Raw genomic sequence first — 26,094 nt, 5'->3', positions numbered from 1 at the left:
ATATTATATTATATTATATTATATTATATTATATTATATTATATTATATTATCAGCACTGAAACCACACTCTTGCCTTATATGTGTTGTATTATATTTGGTAATATAGTGAAATAACTTTAACTTAACTCACTAGGGTATGTGGGTGGTGTTGGGTACAAATTTACTGACAGTGTCATTCACTGAAATCCTAGGATTTTCCAGAAATCTGTGTACATCCATACATAAATGTGAATTATTTAATTACATCTATAGAACAATAATACACATAAGAGTGTATTTTTGGTAGACTGACTATAGTCTACCAGACTATTTCTGTGACTACAGGTTTCTGTGAAGGTTTTAAACTGTATTGGGATTTATCCTTGCTGCATTATATTTGGACCCATTACTGTTTTGATGTTTCTTTTAAACACATTTTTATAATACATTTGAAACGAAGTAAAATGCACAGATAATTCATATGAAGCAATCAAAAGCCCCTAGGGTATAAACTGTGTTGTTCTAACGTATTCCTGTAATCCCCTTTCTTATGTAATGATAAGCATCACAACAGTGCCTTTCTGCACGTTTCTGTGAGATAACTCTGTCTGTCATCACAGGACAACTGGACACCTCAGTGGCGTTCATAAAATGTCTTTTATCAAAAAAAAATAAGATTTTGTCAGATTTTTTTCAAAAACATCGATGCACCTACAGGCCAATTCAGACAATGGCTAAAAACACTTTTTGTGATCTGATGACAAAGATTTTCTTGTATCAATTAGGGTCCAAGGCAGACAATACCAGCAATACTGGAAAGCCATTTCTGCTGAGACAAGTAGATAGCATAGCTAGCCATCATAAAGTTCTTGTCTATAGAACAAATTTCTGCTTGAACAAGAAAAAAGTTAGCTGGATGATGAGGGGAGATGTGGGGCATGGGGGTTGGGGGGGGGGGGGCGTTTGGCGCATCTCAGCTTGCCTGTTTTGATTGCCTAGTGGAAAGCACCCCAAACGGGAGATGATATCTCCTCCGCAAATAAATAAAAAGGTGAGTTTCCATGGCAGTGTGCAGGCTCAGCAATCCCTGCCTCTGCCTTCATTGCCCTCTTCAGCTTATAAATAACTAAGAGAGCATGCGTGTCAGGGTTATCTCACCACAGTCTGAGTAGCAGCCACTTCAGCATGTGCCGTGATGTGCTGAGGAGGCTCTGTGCTGACATGGCTCAAGTTGGAGTGATGCCTTGCATGGTGAGTGCATCTCCTGCTTTACTGATAGTGGATGGTGTGAGGAAAGCCTTAGTCAGGGTCACCTGGGACTGCCATTCCCACCGCTGGTACCAGTAGAGGCACACACATCAGCTCTTGCTACCTCACATCTCCCCTGCCTCAACCCGCAACTTACCTGCACTGTCTTCCCTTATCTGAGGACATCCAAAAATGCCAGGGTTTGAAGTTAAAATGAACAGGGTTTGAAGGTAAGAAAAAAAATGTTTTCATGAATTATATCAAAGTTATTTCATCATAAAGAATGCAACACTCTCCAGATCAATTCTCATTGGTGTTTTTTAAGGATTAATGCTGCAGTTCCAGCTCAGTGGACTAATAGGCAGCACATAAAATGTACATTGTTTTTGTGTGTTTACTGGCTATGGTTTGTACTATATCATTTTTGTTAATGCTGTTAATGCAGTACTAGAACACTAGGCCGCCAGTTGCTGTATTTCCTAACTAAGGCTTTTCGTCTATTCGGTGGCAAATTATTCAAGACCCCCAGAGCTATTATAGTGATCCCTACAAACTCATAGGTTCCCACCCAACCCTGTTATATGTAGGGTCAAAGGACCATCTCTCTCCTTTGTAAGGCAGAAGTGAAGAAGAATCAGATCTGTGGTGTCACCTGATTTGCCCACCCATGTTCCTTCCTTCCTCTGTCTCGCAAGGACAGAACATTTTGAAATGAACACCATAGCTGCTCTTAGCTGAGCTAAGTGCAGGTGGCCAGCAGGATACAGTGATATTACCAGAGTTCACAGTCCTCCTTGATTACCAGTGTTCACAATCCTGGATTACCAGAATTCACGGTCTTCCTGGTAATATCGTTTTGTACCCAAGCCCTTGCTTATTTTGCCCAGCAAATGAGATTTCAACATCTGTGTAGCAGAAAAGCTGTGTGGTGTGCAACCTTCCCACCATTAACCAGAACATCTTATTTTATGCACCCCCAATCTCACAAACTTCAGTTAATGTATCACCGTTACTGTCTGTGCAATGTGTGATTGTCATGATCTAGGATTAAAAACTTTTCAAGATGTGAAAAATTTAGGGCTTGGCAAAAACAGCAGTAGAGATGGAGCAATCAACAAAACATCACAATTCTAATGACCATGTTCACTATGTTAATAATATGGATTAACCTGTGAAACAGAGGAGGCAGATGGAATGAAGTCCTAGCAAATTCCATTACAGCCAAAACCCTAGTGAGGGGATAGGTGCAAAAAGCATTTGTGAATCTGTCAATGTGGCTATAAACATTGATAACTGCCTTACAGGGTTTAACCCTTACAGGGTTAAAAAGGGTCTTTGACATTTTAACACATACAACTGTTATCTAAAAAAAGAAAAAGTAGTACTAGAAACAACAAAAAAGGGCACAACTTCAAGATTTTACTAGAAGACTTGAACACCAAAAAGAATGAATACAAACATTATCCTTCTATCACTATAAGCGGCAATTTGGCTGAAGCATCAAAGAATTATTGTATTATAAAATTGAGGTTTGTCCATGACATAAGAAAAACTGCACAGCATTAAAGGAAAACAGATTTCCATTCTGACATATTTGATATTCCATTCAAATATTCTGTTCCTGAAGGAGTGATTTGTTTTCATAAGATTCACCTTTCTGGTACTTACCAAGGTCCTCAGATTTTGTAGATCAGTTAAACATATACAATGTTAAATTGCTAAGAAAGTGAATAAGCAATGTGCTTTTGTTCTTTCATAACAAAAATGTTAAGCAGAGTTTGCCATGAAAGTGAACATGTCAGTGTACAAAGAATCTTGCCAAGAGCATAAAATTCATTCAGAAAAGATCATGAAATATAAAACATCATTTTTTTTTTTATCATTGTAGGGGACCTAAGAAATGTTTATGCATGAAACCTTCACAATGAGAATTAAATGGATCTTTTTTACTGACATTTTGAGCACTTTCCTCTTACCCTCTCTGAATTATTATTATTATTTTTTTACATTTCGGTTCTCAGGAAAGCTAATCAGAATAAATCCTATCTCCCAGAAAGGCCAGTTGGGACATGGATGATGCTCTGTTGCCTGGCTACTTTGTGTCAAGAGTACTTAAGATTGTTTGGGAGTGACACCTACCATTTTTCTGTCTCTGTCTTGCTCTGAGACAGCTCTCAACTGAGTCTCTGCTTCTCCTCATCCCCTCTTCCTCCTCATCCTCCTCCTTGGCAAACTATTTGACCTCATCCCTTGATCCAGTCCCATGCAAATGCAGCCAAACTCCACTTACCATTGCTTCTCAGCAGAATCAGCAGCTAGAAAAGGATTGTCGTAGAGATGTGCAAGCAGCTTTCTCTGCACACTAAGGATGTCTTGGGTGGGGCTAACTATGAACTAAGCTACAACAGCTGTGGTAGCCAGTACTTCCACTCAAAAATACACACTTAAAATCTCCTTTCTCCTGCATTTGGATTAGAGGTTTCTGTGTATGTTAGGGGTGGGTGATTAAAGAAATACTGATATACCAATTGCTGTAAAGGGCTTGTATAACTCAGTAGTCAACTGCACTGTTATTAAGACAAGTCTGTGTTATATCCTTTAATACAGTGGACCAGGCCAACGTTCTTGGTATTCTACTGACACATTTTGCAATACATGCAATATATATATCAAGGAAAGTGTAAGCATTAAAAAGTTCTTACATGCAGAATGTATGCTGCACTGATGAACATGAATAATGTACATTAGACTGATTATTTCTGAACAACCATACTGACTTTTTGCACTAGAAATCTGAAATCCATCAGTGGTTGAATTAAGCTAAATTGTAAGATAAATCAGCTATAATCAGTGAAAATCTACTTAACAAAAGGTTATTATCTTATGACCCTAGGGAAGGCTGCCAATCAGTGGTAGATATTATGAATGTACACACAAGCGCATAAATGGATGATTCTGAATTAATGTTTTCCCATACAACAGCAATATACTGCATTTTTACATTTCATTTTGTGCACATTATAAAAGCAGACATTATAAAAACAGAAACTGGCTACTTAAAACAGTGTCATTATTTGCATTTCTATGCATGCAAAATGCATTCATCTTCTTTGCCCTGGCACCTGCCAATCAATTCTAATTCAAAGTGCTCTGACAAAAAGAGACGCACTATGTGAAAAGGGCATTCTCCACCTGAAAACATGAGAATGACTCCCATTCAAGGCCCTGTGGATCATTGATCCATCTATTCTACATGATCTGCTGAACACATTTTAACAGTGCAGGCTAAAAGTAGTGGTACAGACCTCTGACGATGATGTTAGTGGACTTCTTGGCGGGATTGCCCACATTGTTGCTGGCCACACAGCTGTATACACCAGCTTCCTCAGTGCTGATGGCAGGGATGGTCAGTGTGCCACCATTCACAACGCTTTTGTTGGGGAGTTCCTCAGCATTGCGGACCCATGTCAGGACAGGGCTGGGCTCCCCTCCTGTGGTAATGCAGACTAGAGTCACCGTCTGCCCTGGGTTGGCCACTATGGGGTCTTCTACAAGCAGCTTAATGGTGGGAGATGCTGGGGGAGGGGACAAGGACAAAATGTTACAAAAATTGGGCTCAAAGGGATCATTCAAAAAAAATATGTGCTAACACTGCAGTCTAAGAAAATCTGTGCACTGGGATCATTATCGTTGAAATAAGCTTGGACTTGTGAAAAGTCCAACATATCAATTAAATAGTACCTGATGTTTTATCAACTGGTTTAATGGTTGGTGGAAAACCCACTTTCCAACTAGTTAAGCAAGTGAGGTACCCTTTTTCCATCTCATCAACGGTGCAACACAGACCATGGACACATCCTCTATATACATCTTCCTTTCAGCAGACTTCAACATCACTTGGTATTGTTTTCCACAGCATCTTATACCCTAACAAATATCTCCTAACAAAGCCTTGCAAGATCACACTGTTCATGCTCCCATATAGGTGTAGGAACAGCCATGCGGGACAGCCTTTAGTGTTTCACTGTAGCTACAATACAATAAGTGATACGTCTAAGCTTTTGGAATGTGGCACATACAATTGAGCCTTTCCCTAAATGCTTCTGCCATATGAGTTCTTGCATGCTGTGAGGTAAGTGCCTTGAGGTTGGCAAAGCAATCAGTCAAGCAACTCGATTCTGCCTCTGTCATCATCATAAGGCCCTACATGTGGCCAGAGTGCTGCGGAGAGAGAGAATAGAGAAAACAGAGACACAGTGAGAGAGAAAAAGACAGAAAGAGAGAAACTGAGAAGGAGAGGCAAAGAGTGGGAGGGAGACAGAGAGAAAGCTAGGGAGAGAGAGAGAGAGAGAGAGAGAGAGAGAGAGAGAGAGAGAGAGAGAGAGAGAGAGAGAGAGAAAGAGAGAGAGAAACAGGAAGACAGCTGGAGGGGAGAGACAGCCTGCTCTGATCAGGCTCTAATGGATTCCGTAAAGGTCACGTCATCGCCATGAGAGAAAGTGAAGCCCAATGGGACTGATAAGGAGGTCGGGGATCCACAGGGGTATTTACTTAAGAATATGGTTCTTCTAGGGACTGAATTAACTGTGGAGGCAGTGATGAAAACAGCAGCCCAAAGGAGCCTTGTCCAGCCATCAACAGGCAGGGGAAGAGAAAAGCTCTGGCATGCCATTGAGTTTAATACACTTACCAGGCTCTCCAACACCTTTTCTGCTCACAGTCTATTTGTTATTGGAAAATGTCACAAATATCTGGTGTGTACAAAGCAGGTCACCCATGAGTTTCGACAATCATCTCGAATTTCACAGCAAAAGAGTACTAAGAGACAGAGACAGGATTGAAAACCTGGATCAGTCAAGGCCTTGTGATCTTTCTGTTCTGCTGTTTGTTAGGGATAAAATATACCTGTTTTGTTGGTAAGCTGGAAGAGTACACTTTTGTCTGGGATGCCGCAGACACTACGGACCGAGGCAGTGCAGGTGTAGTTAGCGTAGTCCTGAGGTCGAAGGTTTTTTAGCTTGAGGATCTTTGTCTCCCCCTGCAGCACACATAGGATGTATGTATAATCCTTCAGAAAATTCATTTAATCCAACATTACAGGTTCATGCATAATCGAGTAGTACTTTTTGATGGCCCTGAACTGAATGTGCCCTCCATACTGATGTAGTTCTTATAAAAAAACATTACTGCTAACGGTCCAAATTCACATTAAGTGTGGCCTTCATTAATGACAGTATAAGTCTGAAGACTGAATTAATCACTTTCTTAGATGTATATTGATCTACTTCTAAATACTGCTCGGTACATTCAGGAAAAAAACATATGTTTGAGATGCCTTAAAAAACAAGAAGTTCACCCACACTTTGCTCAGACTGACCTTAATCATCCTTAAACAGTACTATGGAAACATAAGCTGAGTCATTTGCTATTAAGTCAGTTGTTCTTTCTTTTTCTCGCTGGCCACTGGCCTTTTATGGAGGAGTTATGTGTTATAGCTAGTCTTCAATGTACACCATTAACCTCAACTCATCCTGCACAAGATTCAAATGGCTTTCTTTGGCTGTGCTTCAGCTAAGGGCACACTCTAAGATGCATGAAAGGACATTTCCCTTCCTCTCTGAGAATCCTAAGTTTAACTGAATTACCATAATAGCATGTCGCTTTGGATTGGAATCTTAGTACTAGTGTAATGAATTTGCAAATGGTTCAACTGCTCACGAAAGGTAGAGCTGCATAGTCTATTCAAAGGTAGCTGTTTCACTTTTGAACAAATTGCTTTTTTGACTTCACTAAAACCTTTTCATGTTTAAATTTACACAGTAGAGGCTGGGTCTGATATGACAGATTGTTGGTCAAAAGTATAAAGAGTGGCTTGTATACATATATCCTTGGGGAACATAGAATCCAAAAAAGCCATTTCCCCTATGACTAATTACTGACACAAAATACATTCTTGGTTTTGAAATGCCACTCAATTGGTCAGTCTCAGTGCTGTATCTATCGTGGCGGGGCACATTTTTAAATAAGCCTTTATGAAGCTGCCACAGCTGATGTCTTCTCCACTAGACAAGATAAAACTCCCAATATCAAAGTGCTCTTTATTCTTGATAGTGTTTATGACACTGAAGTGAAAGCAAAAGGATTCACAAAGAGAATCCCTTGCAAGTAGGTGCAATTTTTAGCATGACATCTCATGAGAATGGGTGGGTGTGTGTGTGTTCATGCATACATGGGTGTATGTATGAGCATGAGTGTGCATATGTGCTTAATATATAGTATCAAGCATTCAGTTTGATGCAGTGGTGAAGTGAGACTTCCACACAGTGAAAAAGAACAGGCATATGTCTAAGATATTTAAAGCTCACCTGCGTGAAGAAAGGCTCATAGATCTCCACTCCCTTGTCAGAACCTTGGGACAGAAACTCTCGTCCACGTCTCCAGCTGTACCGAACTGGTGGGTTGGAATTTGCAGCACACCGTAGGAAAACCGTCCTCTCATAATAGAACTGCTCCTTAGCTTCTCCTACACTCTGGTGTACTGTCACCACAGGGTCATCCAGATCTGATGGGAAATTGATGCATTACAATTTGTAGAGAAATGATGTTTGTCCATTGAAAATTGAATATGCATAACTAATGATATATGATATCGGTTATGTGGACATACTGCATAAACAGAAGAACTACTAAATGAAATGTGCTATCCACACTTAGTACTTTCCCCCTGGTGTCAGTAAAATCTCAAACAAATGAATGATTTTCCACCACAAATGCAATGGTTCTCAGCTGGCAAACTCTGTGTTGTTCTGGCCCCATATACTTGCTGGTCTGGAACCAAGGAACCCTTGACAGAAGTGGGCCTTTGTCAGCATTTCTAAGCACTTGATTAGCCTTCATTTCAGAAATTCACTATTTTGCTGTTTCATTTCTTCTGCCAATATTTTAGCTGCCATTAAATTCACTGTTTTAAAAATCTACACATTCATAACATAAAAATAAATAGTACTTATCTTGCATGTAAGCACAGCACTGTCTATGACAATCTGTTTGTGCAATGTACATACATTGAAAGAGTTCATTGTCTATTGTCTGCTGTGCTCATAAAGCAAAAACAAAAATTTGCAAACTAAAGCTGCATTTCATTCAACAGGGTCCCGAAGCAGTACTGTTGTGCTTCCTACATACTAATCATAGGATGTGGGTCAACAGAACTGCAGTGGATTGCCCTGAAATGTCAACACACAGAAGACACTATGTATTTCACGTTTTGTTTCTTTTGACACCTCGGCAATAAGACATTATTGACAGTTTTCTGCAAAAACGTATGAAATATTAATAGCACTCGCATGCAAAAGTAAACCCTAAAATATACTTTTATTTGTTGCTCAGCCAGCAAGCTCAACTTGCCAGAAGATCTTGATGACATACAATGATTGATAGGAAAACTTTCGTGTCAACTTCCTGCATAGTGATAAACCATTATACACTACTCCAGTTCACTTCAAACTGAATGTTTTCAGTCCCTATGATTTGGAGTCTTTCTTAAAATGGTTTAAATCATTGTGTATTCCACTTTGCAGGGAAGTACTAAGGAAATTGGACTGCACCTAAAGAATGTGATCCAAGTTGTTTTTATGCCATCTGTTGACTTCTATTTACAGGCTAGGGAATGCCAAAGGCCCCCAGACACCAAAGACCCCCATGAATACAAATGAGATTCATGTGTTGATGCTAAATAACAATTATGAAAATAATATTTATATATATTAGAAATTTATATCTGCTACTGTAGCAAATAGGTTTAGTAAACTTATTGCAGGATCACCTATGACAGTTGTAATGGACTGTTCCATATTTTACATAATGATGCCACTGTGTGAATGCAGACTGATGCAAGAAAGCAAAGAAATGATAGGTAGTGTGATCAAATGAGTTTCAAAGTCATTTATTGAGTGCTGATAAAGAAAAAATATAAGAACAAAATTAGCTGTATAAATAACTGTATAAATTTCTTAAGCAGAAATTTCTTGTTAAAATCCACTTACACAATTTTCACAAAGATTCTGACATTCGCCAATAATTTCTTATTTAGGATTTGTTCTTAGGTAAGAACAGAATCTATGCACACTTAAGAGCACACTTAAGGACATTTGAGTGCTGAGATTTGTTAAAAAAATAAGTATTCATTGTATTTTCTTCAATTGTACAGATGTGTAATATAAGATTTAAATTACAATATTTTTTATAATGTATAATATTTTTTGTAATTGTTTTCAAGAATTTTAGTCATTTTACTTAGAATTATGGTCTTTTAAAATAAAACAGTTCACTTCAGTTATGTTACATTTCTTTCAAGATCGCAGCACGTGCAGATGCAGCATCTTGACTATCTCATTTCTTCTTAACTTTTTTACCTCTTATTTGATCTCTTATCAGTAAAGCAGTAGCACTGTACAAATGTGACTGACAAGTTACTTTTATCAGCGATCACCACAGCTTTCACATTCCAGAATATTTTTTTCCAATCTGAGATGCTAATCATACTAGAGCCCAATGGAATTGTGATCCCACCAGCAGAGTAATGGAGGCAGCAGAAGGAAAGCAAACAGAAGTGGGCTGAGCTACGGGCTAAGCTAAAAGCTAATCCATAGTGACCAGCACTTCCGAGCCTATTCCTTGCCATTTCCAAGTCTCTCACCAAAAAGATGGATGAGATCAGAATGAAAATGACTCATCACTGTGTCATGATCATCACAGAGACCTGGCTGAACCACATTGTTCGAGACACTGATACTGAGCCAGGGATTCTGGGAAGAGCAGAGGAGGAGGCCTGTCTATATAAACACCACAGATATGGCCGACAAGCACTGCTGCCCAGATCTGTAATTCTTAATGGTAAGGTGCAGACTGACAGCAACAATAATCATGGTAGTCTATATTTCCCAAAAAGCTAATACTAAGATAGCATTGGAAAAGGTACATGACAGAATTAACAACCAGCTGGCTGTGAACCTGGATAGCATGATCATTGAGGGGGGGTGGGGGGGGGGGGGGTGTTCTAACCATGCATATCTTAAATTGATTATGACCATATTTCATAAAAATGTGAATTTCCCAATGAGAGGAAAAACTGACCTGAACAAAGGGTATACAAACATCCTAGGGACATTTAAAGCTACTCCCTCTGCACATCTAGGACAATCATACTATATTTCCCATCATACAGACCACGGAATTTGCAGAACAGAACCAGCCATCAGAAAAGGAAAAAAGTAGTTTGAGGAAACCACCTAAATGCACCTAAATGGAATATGCTGGTTCAGTACTAGGCTACTTAAACTTATACACTGAAATTATTTTATCTCAAAGGATAATAATGGTGTTTCCTAACCAAATACAGTGGATGATTAGCAAAGTGAGGAATTTACTGTCAGGTTTGTCTCTACTCAGTCTCCTGAACTTAATACTAACTCTCACCACCAGAGGTCTCTTTCCTCGAAATACTGATCGATCTCCATGACAACCCACTATGCATACCTGTAGACTGTTTAGACTCATTACATGCTGCTTATTTAATCCGGTTTTAGGCTATAGTGCACTGCGAAGTCTTGCACTTCTGCAGTGAGCATTTTCAAGCCATTATTACCTCTACTGTATTCCCTGTTTTTTTTTTTTACTCTGCCTTTTCTCAGAGTGTTTTTGGCCAGTTTCTGGAGCTGCTTGTGAGGGAATGGGTATTGTCAGGTCTGCCTTCACTCAGTCACTTGGGCTCTCGCTTCCAGAGGTCTCCGTCCTCAGAATACTGATCAGTTTCCACAGCAATTCACTAGCAGACCTGTAGACTGTTTAGAATCATTACCTGCTGCCTATTTAACTCAGTGTTTCACTATAGACTTGCCATTCCTGCAGTGACTGTTTTCGAGCCATTGTTACCTCTATATTGTATTCCTTTTTTTTTTTACTCAGAGTTTTTGATCCTGTTAATTGGCCTCACCTGATACCCTGCTCATGATCTCGGCCTTTACTGCTGACTCTGATTTCTGGTACCTCTGCCTGTTTTCTTAAACCTGACTTTGCCATCACCAGATCCAGCACGTTTACAACTTCTTCAGCTGTGTCTGCCCAAGAGTCCCACCTAAGATCAGAAAAGGTGCGGTTACAATGCCTTGCTCAGGCAGACAGCGAGGTGCTTGTTCAGTTATGCACCCCAACCCAGCCTCAAGCGCTTGTGTCCCCTGCCATTGTTCCAACCATTGTGACATGTTCTCAATGTATAGCTCTCCCAGGGAAGTATGATGGTTCTCCAGGGAAATGTATAGTGCTTTTGCTCCAATGTTCATTATATTTCCTTCGGTACCATGCTGCAACAACTCAAAACCGATTTTACCATTTCTTTACCTGTCAATGAATGTTGCAATGGGCCAACGCAGTTCGGAATCAGCTGTCTATTTGTTCTTAGTCCTACACTGTGTTCAAGAAAAATGTCAGGGCAGTTTTTGAGTATTTGCCGTCTGGCAGAGATGTGGGAGAACAACTATTGCATCTTAAACTATGCAAGACCCCAGCCTCTGACCATTCTATGACCTTTCACATTTTGGCAGCTGATAGTGGTTGGAGCAACAATGTTCTAAAGACTATCTATAGGGAAAGCCTTAATGACACTGTGAAATCAGAGGTGACATCACAATTTGTTCAGTTATCCATTTGCATTGACAATCTTATCCAGACCCACTTTAGATCTAGTGCATCCCATCCCTGTCTGAGAGTTTTCCCCAGAGGACTGTTGATTAAGAACCCAGGAACATTGGATGATTCAGGCTTACTTCAGATGAATGACAATGTCATATGTGGGAGACCCTTTGCCTCTAATGTGGAAAACCAGGTCACTTTAAAGGGAAATGTACCACACTCATTGGGTAGAATACTTCCTTTTTGGTGAGTTCTGCTATTCATGTTGAGAACTGTAACCTCTGTGTGTCCATGAAGATAATCTTCATTCCTTTCCCATTTTAATGCTAGTAGATTCTGGGGCTAGTCTCATCCCTAGACCCTAGATCCCTGTTCAAGCTATTAATGATAAATGCTTAAGTAATGGTTTCATAATTAATTCCTCCATATCTGTGACTCTCCAATTAGGTCTTTTCTATAAAGAAACAGCTTTTTTGTATTAAAAATCCACAGCAACCTAGTAGTGTTAGACTACTCTTGGTTAGCCGAACATTACCCCACTTACTCCTGTTCCACTGGTGAGCTCATGCACTGGAACCAATATTACCATTACAATTGTATATCCATCCTAGTTCAGGCTACTTTTGCCAAGAGCCCTGATGTCTCTGTTTGCATCCCCTTAGCTCCTGAGAATTAAGAATACCATGATGTGTTTAGCAAGAAAAAAGTTCACTCAACTGCTACCCCATCATAGCTGGTATTGTGTCATAGCTATTCTCTTCGACTGCACTCCGCCTTAGTTGACTCTACCCCCTTTCTTTCTTCATGAAAAATATCTAGCATGCTAAATGTCTGGACCTGTCAGCAAGTCCAAATCCTGTAGTGTGAAAAGTGTTGTGGCCAGGTTATGACTGGTAGTGAGCATGATGTCAAGCTACAATTAATGAGAATGCAAGATATGGAGTGAGAGGAAACCTTGGGGAGGAGTTGTATATGACTGTGCATGGCTACAAGTGTGTATATATATCCACAAAAGGGGGGCAGACACAGGAGCTAGTATGTATGTATCTATCTAGTTTCTATGCAATGTAATAATACAACTTTACAAAGGAAAAACAACAACAATCCATCTCACACATGGTATTGTCATTCTCTGTGTCATTTTTCACGTGTGATGTTGTGACAAAACATAGTTTGGAGGCCAAACTTGTAGTGTGTTATCCCCTGTCACTGATAAATCATGTAGTATGCAAATCACGACTTCAAGACTCTCAATTATAAGATAGCAAGTTGTGGAGTGTGAACAGTACAGTGATATAACAACTTTGAAAGTCGTGTAGTGTATCTGTGGCTTTAGTGGTTAGCTATTGAGCAGCTGAATTCACCATCTTGATCTCCGCAGGGCATACAACATCATTCATATACAATAGGGCAATGAATGGAAGATAGATTTTATCTGTTTTCCTTATAGTCATGCTGTATCGTTTAATGCTCTTTCTGTGTTCCAGGACTTCATTAAAAAGTATTTTGTGACCTGTTGAACTGTTGTGCGTTAGTCTACATAGACAACATACTTATCTATTCTAAAACCCCTGAGGAGCATGTCAAACATCCTGCAGAAGTTAGCAAATAACCAGATATTTGCAGAAGTATTCTTTCCATCAGTCTGAGAGATAATTTCTAGGCTAAATAATAAAGGTGCAAAGGAGTGAGCAGGGATGACACCAAGGTGTCTGCTGTGGCAGATTGGCCTAAGTCCAGAACCCTAAAAAAGCAACAGAGTTTTCTTGGGCTTCACAAACTTCTATAGGAGGTTCATCAGTAACTTCATTTGTGACACTGGAGTAACTTTTCACTTCTGGTACAATCTTGGCTCACCTAGACCCCTCTAAGCACTTTGTAGGGCATAGTTATGACACTGACCAATCCATTCTAACTTTGTCTTGTATAATAGCCAAAATTAGGTTGGTCATCATGGAGGGGATCACTCAGGCCCAGACTCAAGAAACCTGACTACAAGAAACCGTACATTCCCTCGCTGCTCTAGCCTAGGGTTTTGCAGTGAGCTCATACCTCTTTGGGATCTGGCTACCCTGGGATCAGGTGGATGGCACAGTTGGTTCTGGTGGCCTGGCTGGGAAAAGGACACTATGGACTATGTCAAGTCCTGCCTGGTGCATGCTACTTGAAGTCCTCCCACTTACCTTTCCAGGTTCCTAAACAACCCTGGTCATACCTGTCTACAGATTTCATCATAAATGTTCCCCCATCTTTTATACTAGTGATTATTGACTACCTCTCCAAAGCATGCAAGTTGATGTCACTGCCCAAATTTCCCAATGCCATGGAAATGGAAGAGGTCCTGTCCCAAGATGTATTCTGTTTCTAAGGTCTCCATAAAGACATTGTGTCAGACCAACAAAGTCAATGTCTCAACTTTGGCATTCTTTTTGCAAACACTTGAACATCACCATTAGCTTCTCTTCAGGTTACTACCCACAAACCAACAGTCAGGTGGAGAGACACAATCATTTACATTTTTGCACTTATCAGACACTCTTATCCAGAGCAACTAACAAAAGTACTTTGTCATCGACTCTTAGAATTTATCCAAGCCTGTATAGTAGGTTAGAGTCAAAGAAATAGTTGAACTAGAATACTGCTAATTACAGAACTCAATGCTGAAACCTAGAACAAATGCAATTACAAATAAAGAGATCAGTTGGTTCCTTTAGTCCCACTGGAGTAGTAGCACGAGTGGAGAAGATACTTGGCCAGGGCAGAGTATGCCAGAATTTAAAGGTAAGTGTCTCCACTGTACTTATGCCCTTCCAGTGTGTTTTAGGTTTCAAGCTTCCATTCTTATCCTGGTCAGTGGAATCCTCAAATGTCCTGGCCATGGACACCTGGATGCAACAGAGTGCTTGACCATAGGAGGCTACTCGCATCCATCTCCAATGAGCCATCCATTGTCAGAAGGCAAATGCTGACCATCACAGCAGACCAGTTCTTGACCTGCAACCAGGTCAACTGGTATCGCTTACCACTTGGGACATACAGCTCAAGCTTCCGTCCAAGAAGCTAAGCTTGTGATTCATTGGACCTTTTAACACCTTGCAAAGAATCAATCCTCTGTGTTACAAGTTACAGTTCCCCTCCAGCTACCACATTTCTCCTACCTTTCATGTTTTACTGCTCAAGCCTGCATCTTCCACAGGGCCAACCTCTGGTTTCCATGATGGCTCTCCTCCCCTATTGAACTGGATGATTGTCAGACCTATGTGATATGGATTGGCTTGGACTCCTAATGACAGCGCTGTCATATGTTCTACCTGTTAAAATTGGAGGGGTACAGTTCCAAGGAACATGCCTGGTTCCTGCTGAGAATCTTGGGGCCATCCCTCATCGTGGACTTCATCCTAGTCCTAGAGATCATCCTACAGACATCCTAGTCATCCAGTTCCTTGCTTAGAGGCAGGTCCAAATGTTCGACAACTTTGGTTTTTCAAGCCACTTGTGTGGGAGTGGGTGCTGTGAGGTCTGCCACCTGGACTTAATACCAGCTCTGACTGCCAGAGGTCTACCTCCCCAGAATACTGATTGGTCTCCACAGCAACCCACTATGCATACCTGTAGACTGCTTAAACTCATTACCTGCTGCCTACTTAACTCAGTATTTGGCTATAGTTCTATGTGAAATCTTGCCATTCCTGTAGTGTGCATTTTTAAGTCATTGTTACCTCTGTATTTTATTCCCTATTTTTTTTTCTCTCAGAGTGTTTCTGGTTCTGTTCTCTCTTGATACCGTGGTTATGATCTCTGCCTTTACATCTGATGCTGATTTTTGTCTCCTTTTTTGGATCTGCAAAGATAGAGTCCTTAGTGTCCATCTCACTACAACACAAGAAGTGAGATGCAGCATTCAGATCAGGTGACAAATAAGCCTACAGTGAACTATAGGGGAAACAGGAAAGAGGTATCAGAGATGCAAAGCACAGATACAAACAGCACATTGAGGATCACTTTAAAAACAACAAGCTATATAACATGTGGAATGACCTTAAGGCACTGGCTGACTACAATACCAACAATATGTGATGAAACCACAATGCCCAATGTCCTGAACAAGTTCTTTGCTCATTTTGATACTCAAAGCAGGGGGTTGCCCCACTCATTAACCCACCTGTTGGAGAGCAGATACTGGTTCTAAAGCTCTACAAGGTGAGGACCACAATAAGGAAGTTCAATGATATCAAAGTGCCAGGACCAGAGGAGTGCCTGGCTGGATAATGAAAACATCAGTTGGCCAGCATACAGAATATGCTTGCATATACAAAATATAAAGAATATGTTTAAATATGCTTACAACCATATTCAACCTGTCGCTACAACAAGCTCCTGTTCCAGCATGTCTTAAATCCTTCACAGTCATCCCAGTGCCCAACGAATCAGCTGTGAATTGCCTGAATTACTATTGTCCAGTGGCTGTAACACCTATAGTCATGAAGTGCTTTGAGAAGCTTGTGCATTCACACATAAAACTTATCATTCCACTTGATCTGCATAAGCACCAGTTTGCATACCAGCCAAATCACTCTATAGAGGATGCTATCACATCAGACAATGAGGAGACATCATAAACAAGATCTCTGTATGGCAGCAGCTACTCCGGCTCCTATTAGTGATGTGGTTTTTATGTTAAATGTACTCTCTATTCTGACACAGTAAAATACGAGATTAATTTATAGTCATAGCACTTTGCTAAGTCTGTATCTGACTCATGCAGCAACTTATCCAGCAGTTTATTGGCTTTGGAAACCAAACACTCTGTGAACCAAGGATTCTACACTGGCAAGTCCCAGAGATCCAACAGCAGCAGTCTTGCCTACCATCACTAACTGAGGAAGGAAGTGATGCAAGTAGTGCAAACCACAAAAGAGATCATGCAAACGTGGCACTTGAGCGAGTATCGGTGCTAGGCTAAAGGCTAACCCCCATAGCCCCGTGTTTCTATTTTGCTGTCTAACATCTGCTTGCTGGAAACAAAATTGACTATTTCAGACTGGATTTAACTACCCAGTGCAAGGTGAGAGACTGTTGTACCCTTCTCTACAACAAGACATGGCTAAATTCCACTGTAGCTGATAGCACCATTAGCATGGATGAGCTAAAAACATTAAATTCGGACAAATCTTGGTTAAGTGGTGTTTGTATTTACATCGTCAACAACTGGTGCTCTAACACTAAAATTGTTTCAAGGCACTGTTCAGAAAACAGTTCCTGATGCTAAAATGTTGACCATTCTACTTGCCAATGGAATGCCGTTAGCATCACAGCACTATCCACATTGTACTAGTCTGTTAGTACAATGCAAAACACCAACCAGGACTGTGTTAATATCATCACTGGGGACTTTAATCAGGCCTGAGGACAGTACTACCATATTACTATCAACATGTACATTTTGCAACATGGGGAGAAACACACTAGACTAGGTTTACACAAACATCAAACAGGAAATTCGTACCATCTCTCTGTGATGCTAATTCCAGCATACAGGCCACTGCTAACCAAAAGCAAGTCATCTGTGAAGCAGCTAAGGACCTGGCCAATGGGAGCACTCTGGGACTGTTTTGAAAGCACAGACTGTAATGTATTCAGAGAGGCTACCACTGTCAACCAACACATCATTCTGGCGAAGTATGCTCTGGGAGGGAAATCATATCCAAGTGTCTGAAAAATGTGACTATCTTCAAGAATATCACCACACATGTGAAACAGAAACCCTGGCTCTTCCAGAAAAGTGTGTGGTCTTCTGAGAGGACATAATACTGTCTTCCAGTCTGGGGACAAAGATGTTCTTAGAACTGCTAGGTCCAATTTGAACTGGACCATAAGAGCAGCAAAGCATGCTTGTGGGAAGAAAGCCCAGAGTCACTTCACCAATTCAAAAGATCCCAGGTGCTTGACATCTACAACAACTCCCTGAGCTAAGCCATCGGTCCCCTGTTCTTCAAGGTCACCACTATCATACCACTGTCACCACCATCAACATTCAATGACTACTGTCCTACAACACTCACTCCCATCACGATGAAGAGCTTTGAAAGGCTGATCGAAGACCACATAACATCCAGACTCCCTGCAATGCTCAACTAACTCCAGTTCGCATAGCACCCTAACTGCGCCACTGATGATGCCAAATAAGCAGCACTTCATCTGAGCCTGGCCCATCTGGAGAATAACAACAGTTATGTGTGGATCCTATTCACTGACTTCAAATCCACCTTCAAAACAGTCATCCTCCAGCATTTGATAAGAAAGCTTGGCCCACTGGACATCAACACCCCACTGTGCAACTGGTTATTGGCTTCCTCACAGGCAGACCCCAGACAGTATGACTTGGGATAAACACCTCTAAATCATCATCATGAACACTGGAGTTCCCCAGAGCTGTGTTCTGAGCCCTCTGTTTTTCACCCTGATGACACATAACTGTTGTGCCAAGTACAGCACATCATTCAGTTCACACATGACACAACAGTGGTGGGCCTCATCAGCAACGACAATAATTACACAGAGGACATGAACCAACTCTGATCTGAATATAAGAACCTGCCACTGAATGTCAACAAGACAAAGGAAATTACTGTCAACATCAGGAGGAAACACATGGTACATAATCCACTTACAATCTGTAGCAATGCTGTGGAGTCACTGAGAAGCACCAAGTCTCTGGAAATGCATATCATGGATTAGCTGACATGGACTATACGCACTACCTCCTTTGTCAAGAGAGAACAACTGCAAATTTCCTGCAAAGGATGAGGACAGCAAACTTCCACCCTCTTATCCTCACAACTTTCTACAGAGGCACTATAATGAACATCCTGACCAGCAGCCTCCCAGTCTGGTATGGCAGCTACACCACCTCAGACCAGAAGTCCCTCCAGAGAGTGATGAGGATGACAGAGAGAATAATCAGAATCACACTCCCGTCCATATAAGATCCATACCTGTCACGCTGCCTCAGCAGAGCTACCAAGGTAGTCAGAGACCCCACCCTGCCCATGAACTGTTCTGCCTTCTGCCCTTAGACTGCCAGACTCAGCAAGAGCTTCTTCCCACAGGCCATCAGACTACTCAGCTCCTTCTAACAACATACCCAACATGCTAGTCTATCAGGACTGCTGAACTCTAGAACACACAGACAGAAACACACACAAACTGTGTAACCACATATACTCTGAATTCAAATCTTCTTCCACAGGCCATCAGACTACTCAACTCCCTCTAACAATACACAATATGCTGGAAACACACACACAGAGACTGTCTGGACACATTTGTTGGAACGCATATCTTCAAAAATGCAGCTATTTTGTGCAAATAATTAAATGTTTCTCATCACTTTAGCACTTTTTCACTATTCACTATTCATCACGTTTACAGTTACTGAACAATGTACAATGATTTCTATACAAAAAAAGTCTATTTATCTAATTTTACCCTATATTTCTTATATCTGTATTTCATGTCTGTCTATGCTGTCTAATATGTCTACTTGTTGCCGTACATGCACTTACCTTTATGTTATATTTGCACATCGGTACTTGGAGAAACATGATCTCGTTCAGCTGTGCACTTCTTCTTATATAGTCTTAATGACAATAGTTCACCTTTGAAGAACAAAAATTCATTTTTGACTTTGATACAGGCCATAGTTGCAACATCTGGTAGAGGACAACAACTTGGTCCTTAGCATCTTTAAGACAAAAGAGATCATCACTATCTTCAGGAGAAGATAGACCACCTCCACTTCTACATGCTCGGCAATGCAGTGGATAGGGTGGAAAGCCTAAGGTTTTTTGGAGTATTTGAGTCAAAAGAGCTGACATGGACCTCCAACATGTTACACTTGGTCCAAAAGGCCCAACAAAGACTTTTCTTCCTCAGGAAGCTGAAATAGTCCCAGCTCCCACAGAAACTACTGGTGAATTTCCACAGGAGCTCCACTGACTGAATGCTAACCAACTGTGCTACAGTGCAGTATACCGGCTTCACAGCCGCAGAGTGAAAAGATTTGCATTGCGTGGTGATGGTGGCTCAGTGCATTATTGTACCAGGGCTCCAAAACTTGGAAACTGTTTATGCCATTTGACTGAGGAAGAAGACTGACATCATCAAAAACACCACACACCTCAGTCATTCTCTGGTTGAACCATTGCCGTCAGGCAAAAGATTCAGGACAGTAAGATCCTGCGCCAGTAGACCAAGGAACAGCTTCTTCCTCAGGGCTGTGGACTCCACCACACCCCTCCCTATCCCAACCAAAGGGCTAACTACATAGAGAAACATGCACACACCTACAAACAAAAAACTAGTGAATGCAGACCCACACAAAGGGTCTATGACATATGGTGTTCTCTTTGATTCCTGTCTCATCTTTGAGTCAAATATTAAATCCCTAAGACCACATTTTTCCATCTTTGCAATGTTCTGCCTTATGCTTCCTTTAAAGATGCTGCAATCCTGGCACATGCTTTCATTACATCTAGATTAGACTACTCTAACTCTCTGCTGTATGGTTTACCTTCAAAAACTCTTCACTCTCTCCCATATATAAAAAATTCAGCAGCCAGAGTCCTTGTACCCACTACGAAATCTGCATACATTACCCCTGTTCTTTACCTGTTACACAGGTTACCACTTATAAAATCCTGCTGTTAGCCTCCAAAGCCCTTATTGACCTTGCACTCATCTATCTTTCTGAATTACTACTTCCATATGTCCTTCACAAACCAAGGTTCTCTGACTCTGGTCTTCTTAGCTGTACAGAGGTTCAGGCTCTATATGTGGTAGGTGTTGCTGCCCCTAGCCTCTGGAACTCCTTATCTACATCTATTCATACTTGTATCTCTCTGTCTACTTACAAATCCTGGCTTAAAACATCTGTTCTCCCTCTTAACTACAACTTTTGGTTAGGTTTTGTTGTTTGTTTGTTTTGTGTTTCTTTGAAATTTTTGAGCGACTATGGGTATGTGAAAGGTGCAATATAAGTTTTTCTTCTTCTTTATTATTATTATTATTATCAGAAACTGTATAAAGGAACATTAGATCTAGTTTGGAAATGTCACAATTCTAAATACTGTAGATGTCTTACCAATTGACTCTCACCTAGAACAAACAACAACTTTACTCTTCATAATATGAAGAAAATGTCCACTGTCATTAAAAACGTATTCATCAGTCACAACACAGCCACTGAGTGGAAAGCAAAAACTTGACAGCCTCCACAATATTTTCAATAAAGGGCCACTTAGGAAACTCAATTCTATTAAGAGTACTTTTGAACCTGTCATACTAATCGTGTAAATAATTGCCCCCAAGTGCTCTGGTGAAGAATGTTTTTACATACTGCATTCAAAAAGGTGAAATCAAACACCCTTCCTTGCTTATACCTCTTACTTCCTAGAAACCAAAACAGAAGTGTCAAGGAAAGCACAGAGCCTCCAAAATGTAATGTTTGCCTCTAGTTTTGACACTTTTATTATGTTGCACATAGGTGAAATTTCAGAAAGTCACACTGAGGGGCTCATTATTCTCATTGGTCCACTGCCATCACCACTCAGCAGAATCACTACACAGTGGTGTTTCACAGTGGAGGTGTTTAGTGGCAGAATGAGTTTCTTTTCTTTATCAGTGACTCGTGTCTGCTTTTTGATCACTGAATCTGGAGTAGCATGACTCTGGTCGATAAGCGCCCATGCCCAGCGGCAACTTGTCCAGTGTGGAGCTGGGGAAAAACGATAAGCTGAAGCCTGATCTCGACGGAGGGAATAATGACTCTCCCACCATGCTGTCTCCCCACGGCAAAGCTGGCTGCCACTGTCCATCGCTCCTCCTATTTATCTTACATCTCCTCCATAAACCATTTCACCGTCCTTTCTCTCTTGTTCTGACAAAAAAGACCTCTTTTTGGTGTCGATAAGGGAAGGCAGAGATGCAAATGAGCAAAATTTTAATAGAATTACATAGCTTACCTATGTTAATAAAGTTCAGTAAATATGATTATTTATGCAGTTTATGAAAAACTGTTTTACCCATTGCTTGACCTCAACTTTATGTTTTAAAAATGCTTATGCTTCTATGCTTCTCACATTGTGCAGTGTCAGTATCATAGCAGAATTGTGATAGTATTTGAGGAAATTTTTAAAAAGAAAAAAAACAAACTTAATGTAGGTGCATGCATTCAGAAATGTAGGTCAAATTATTTAAACAAGTGGTATTTTAAACACAATAGAAGGTGATGTGTTTCGGTGACATGGAAGGGTGGACTTTCTGAGATGTTTGGAAGACATGCAATGCAAGCCTTTATTTTCAGTTACATCCACTTATGAGTTTCCCAACAATTTCTATCAGTTGGTCTGATATGGCCTACCACCTAGTCATTAATGGCAATTAAGAGTCTGTGCAGCAGGTACAATTAATACTCTCTCCAAGGGCTAAAAGCTTCCGCCTTCTCAAAATGATAACACATCAATATGTACAATATAACGCACTTCAGAAGCCACAGTTTTGCATGCAGGAATGGTTTTTATTGTAGCTAATTTTAGAAATGACTGATTTGGACTTATTAAGTTTGGAAAATGGACAAGCCATTGTGATGGCTGTAATGTGTCTACATTTTACTGTCCTGGCTGGATTCAAGTGTGATTTATTAACAAGAAGTGGAATCTATGATCTCATGTTTACTGTATAATTAGAATACATACAACTTAGTATGTTAAAGTATTTCCATGCAACATATCTTTTTATGTGAATGTTACAAAATCAGCATGATGGCCATCCTAGAGCAATGTGTAATATTGTACAGGACCAGTGTTCAGTGATTGTAGCCCTGAGAATCTGTCCCTAAAGTTTAACCTTAATGACAATGTGCCTTCATAAAGTAACCAAGATTTTTAGCTACCTCTGAGTTATTCAGTGCCACACACAAATTAGAGTAAACCCACAGAAAGTCATAGAAGAAAACCTTGTCAGTCTACGGAGGTCCTTGCGTTAAGCTAATATGCTTGGGTGGTCAGAGCTAGGTGGAGATGGGTCACGTTAAACTCACAGTACACGTCTACTCGGATGGACTTGATAGCGGGGGAGCCGAGGCCATTGTCCGCCTTGCAGTAGTAGCGGCCACCCTGGTGCCTCTGGATACCCATTATGCGGAGGGTCTCGTTGAACATGCTGGAGTCGTGGAAGCGATCAGACGCACTGCCTGCAGTTTTTGTCCATCGTATCTGAGAGAGAAAGATAGGGGGTGAAGGGGCCACATGCACTGATTAAGGGCTTTGTGGAGAGAGAATCATAAGCAGGTTGGATGCAGCAGTGAGGGACTTTACCTGGTATATTGTCAGAAAAGTCTCTGTTATAAACCTACACAGTTTTATAGTTCCACACTCTATTTCCAGTCTAGCAATTTTACCTATATTTAGAGTCTTTCTTGACTAAAACAGCCTTGACTAAATAGCCTTCGTCTTTTTTGACTAAAATACTTTGCTGTTATCAAACAGCGAAGCACAATTAACATATCACACTTTTGGCTACATCGTCCATAAATTGTACCATAAATTGTATTTGGGAAGGACGAACTGATCATCCTGAAAGGTGAGAAGTCAAGCAGACAAAAAATCTAATGCTCTCTTCAGAGGTTACAGAAGCAACTGTAAAAACTACCAGCAGATCATTTTATCTTATCAAACAATGGAATCACTGTCTGAAAAAAAGTTGTTAGCCAATCTGTGGAATATAAAAGGATTATTGGAAAGTTTCACTGCTTGTTGAAGCCTGGACTTGTTAGTCTGTAGGGTGCTCTAATCTAGGCCGGCTTGCTTTGCAGGTAATATGTTTGTTTTAGGCCAAGCCACAGTGCATTTTTCTTGTTTTCACTCATGGGATAATAGCTTTGCCTAAAGTCAGACTAAAAATGAATAAGCTTCGTTCTGCTACACAGTTCTAAAATAGTTTACACTGTTGTTCAGACCCATTGGGGCATATGGGTGGTGCTCATGAAAATGAAAAGCTTACACATTTTACTTCTTGCTACAACATGCTACACAAAAATAGCAAAAAGTTAATCTCTTAACTACTTAAGGGATACTGTAAAAATAACAACAACAACAACAACAACAAAAAGAATCTTGCCGGTAGCACTGACTGCTTAATGGCAGCACAAGAAATTGAAGAGCATGCTGCAGGCCCTCCACTAAAGGTAAAAATGAGTCCAGTGCTCCAGGGCACTCAGAGGTGATGGGTGAACAGGACAACCTGGATGCTACAGAATGCAAGAACACTTCTTCATCCACTGCAGCAGTGCTAGACTCTGCCCTTTTGTGTGAGCTCACGACTGACATGAATTTAAATGTTATATTGGAAAGTACTGTACAGAATATACTGTATATATACATTAGAAAGGGACTGTACAATTAGAATATTCTAGTTATGTCACAGGAACACAGTTCAGTTGTCATAAGACTAACCTGCAAAAAGGCAGTCAACTGCTAGTGTTATTAGGGCAGGTTGTGTGCTATTGAAGGCCAAGTGCAATTAACTGGACAAAAGCACCCTATGTGTAGAAATAGCAAACACAAACCTTTGATAGTCTTTCTAATTAGTAAACAAATTACAGTATATTAGCACTTACATGTGGCATATATGTGCTCCTCAAATGTTTTAGAAATGCATATACTTTCTGAACATAGTTTACATTCCTTTTTGTTTGGTTTGTGTTTCAGACGAATGTAGTAACATGACAAACATGACAAGCATGTTCATTTTAATACAGATAATAGAGCTGTTTCATTGTATTATATTTAGCACAATATTTATTTTGTGTGGAGACAGGAGCCAAAGAGCAAATGATGCATCACAATTTTGAAATTTGGGTACTAACTCATTGGCATGAAATGTCTTAGTCAGGAACTCAAACTTCTGCTAATTCTAACATTACATGAAGGCAGCATTGTGTCTAGGTGGTAACTGCAGAAATAAAGAATGAGAAATCAAGATAAGGAAAAGGGTTTGATTCTTCAGGGGGAAAAACTAACATAATCCAAAACAGAGATATAATTTCCAGTGTACAAGAAAGCTTCAAATGGGGAGAGAATGAGAGAGACAGAGTGTGTAGCCTGCTATGTGTACCCCCGATTGGCCATCTAGCAGCCAGACAAGTGGAGCAAATTGCCTATTCATGCTTGACTTGGCCTTGTGAGCCCTGAGTGAGACTTCCTGTGTGGGTGACCTACATTACAACAAAACCCCTCTTCATCATCCCCAGTGCTATAGAACCAAAGAGGAGGGAGCACCTCAGCTCAAGCCCTGCTAAAGAGCCCACTTCTGTTGCAGAGGTGGGGATAACAAGTCTCTTGCAGTCACCAACCTTCATTCCATCTTAACCATTTATGCCCCTCTCTATGAATGATTAGCAGCATTTCAGATCCTGAACATAAAAGGGGGACAGATTCACTTCCGTGTGGCCTTCAGTCTCCTTGCAAGTGTGCACTGGGAGTATAAAACATCAGCAGGCAACTCCATCTAGAGCCCAAAAAGAGTCATAACTTTTGAATGTGACGGAATGAAATCCATTTCATGCCTTGCTGACGACAAAAGGCAGGAGCATTTGTTTACATGCAGACTAGGTATTGCTTAGGAATAACAGTGCATTGGAATTCATGAGGCTTAGGTACGCTGGCTCTCTCTGCGGGCAATGAGAAGAAGCAAGGCCAGAAAAGAAAACTGCTTTGGCCCCACATGTCTGCATACCATTGGGTAAGCTGCGGCTGACAGAGCAGAAATAAGAGTTCTTATTTTCCAAAGTCGAAATGGAATATAAGTGCAGACAGGAAAACATCCACAATCCATTAGCGGCTTATGTGGTTATGATTCATTGCAATGGATGAGTCACATACATACAGCTCCATTGTGGCAATTGTGACAACTGAACAATTGCAGCAAACAGTCTTCAGAATTGGCCAAATCTGGTAGCTACTGCAGTAGTTTATCTTTTCAGTGCACAAGAAAGCCTTTTAGTGAACAGGAAAGTAAACGTTCCTGTTTATATTAACTGCTAACGCAGCAAATGGTGCCACTTCTTTGCCATACTATGTGGAAATATATACTATACTCCTGACTATTTCACTACATC

At 40.6% G+C, this 26,094-nt stretch overlaps 1 protein-coding gene across 2 annotated transcripts in view; it reads right to left on the bottom strand.

The window, feature by feature from the left end:
- Positions 1–26,094, bottom strand: part of mdga2a (MAM domain containing glycosylphosphatidylinositol anchor 2a) — a 132,542-nt gene that overhangs the window by 64,859 nt on the left and 41,589 nt on the right. For both annotated transcript variants that reach the window (XM_027000392.2, XM_027000393.2), the window contains exons 3-6: positions 23,017–23,191; positions 7,595–7,791; positions 6,135–6,267; positions 4,535–4,804 (exon numbers count right to left, since the gene is read on the bottom strand). In XM_027000392.2, coding sequence (XP_026856193.2) covers positions 4,535–4,804; positions 6,135–6,267; positions 7,595–7,791; positions 23,017–23,191 — 775 coding nt within the window. The remainder of the gene's footprint in view (positions 1–4,534; positions 4,805–6,134; positions 6,268–7,594; positions 7,792–23,016; positions 23,192–26,094) is intronic.

This window comes from Electrophorus electricus, chromosome 13, assembly GCF_013358815.1.
Source record: "Electrophorus electricus isolate fEleEle1 chromosome 13, fEleEle1.pri, whole genome shotgun sequence".
In the NCBI taxonomy this organism is placed as follows: domain Eukaryota; kingdom Metazoa; phylum Chordata; class Actinopteri; order Gymnotiformes; family Gymnotidae; genus Electrophorus; species Electrophorus electricus.
Note: the sequence above shows the minus strand (reverse complement) of the source record. Positions and strands in the feature narration are given on the sequence as shown.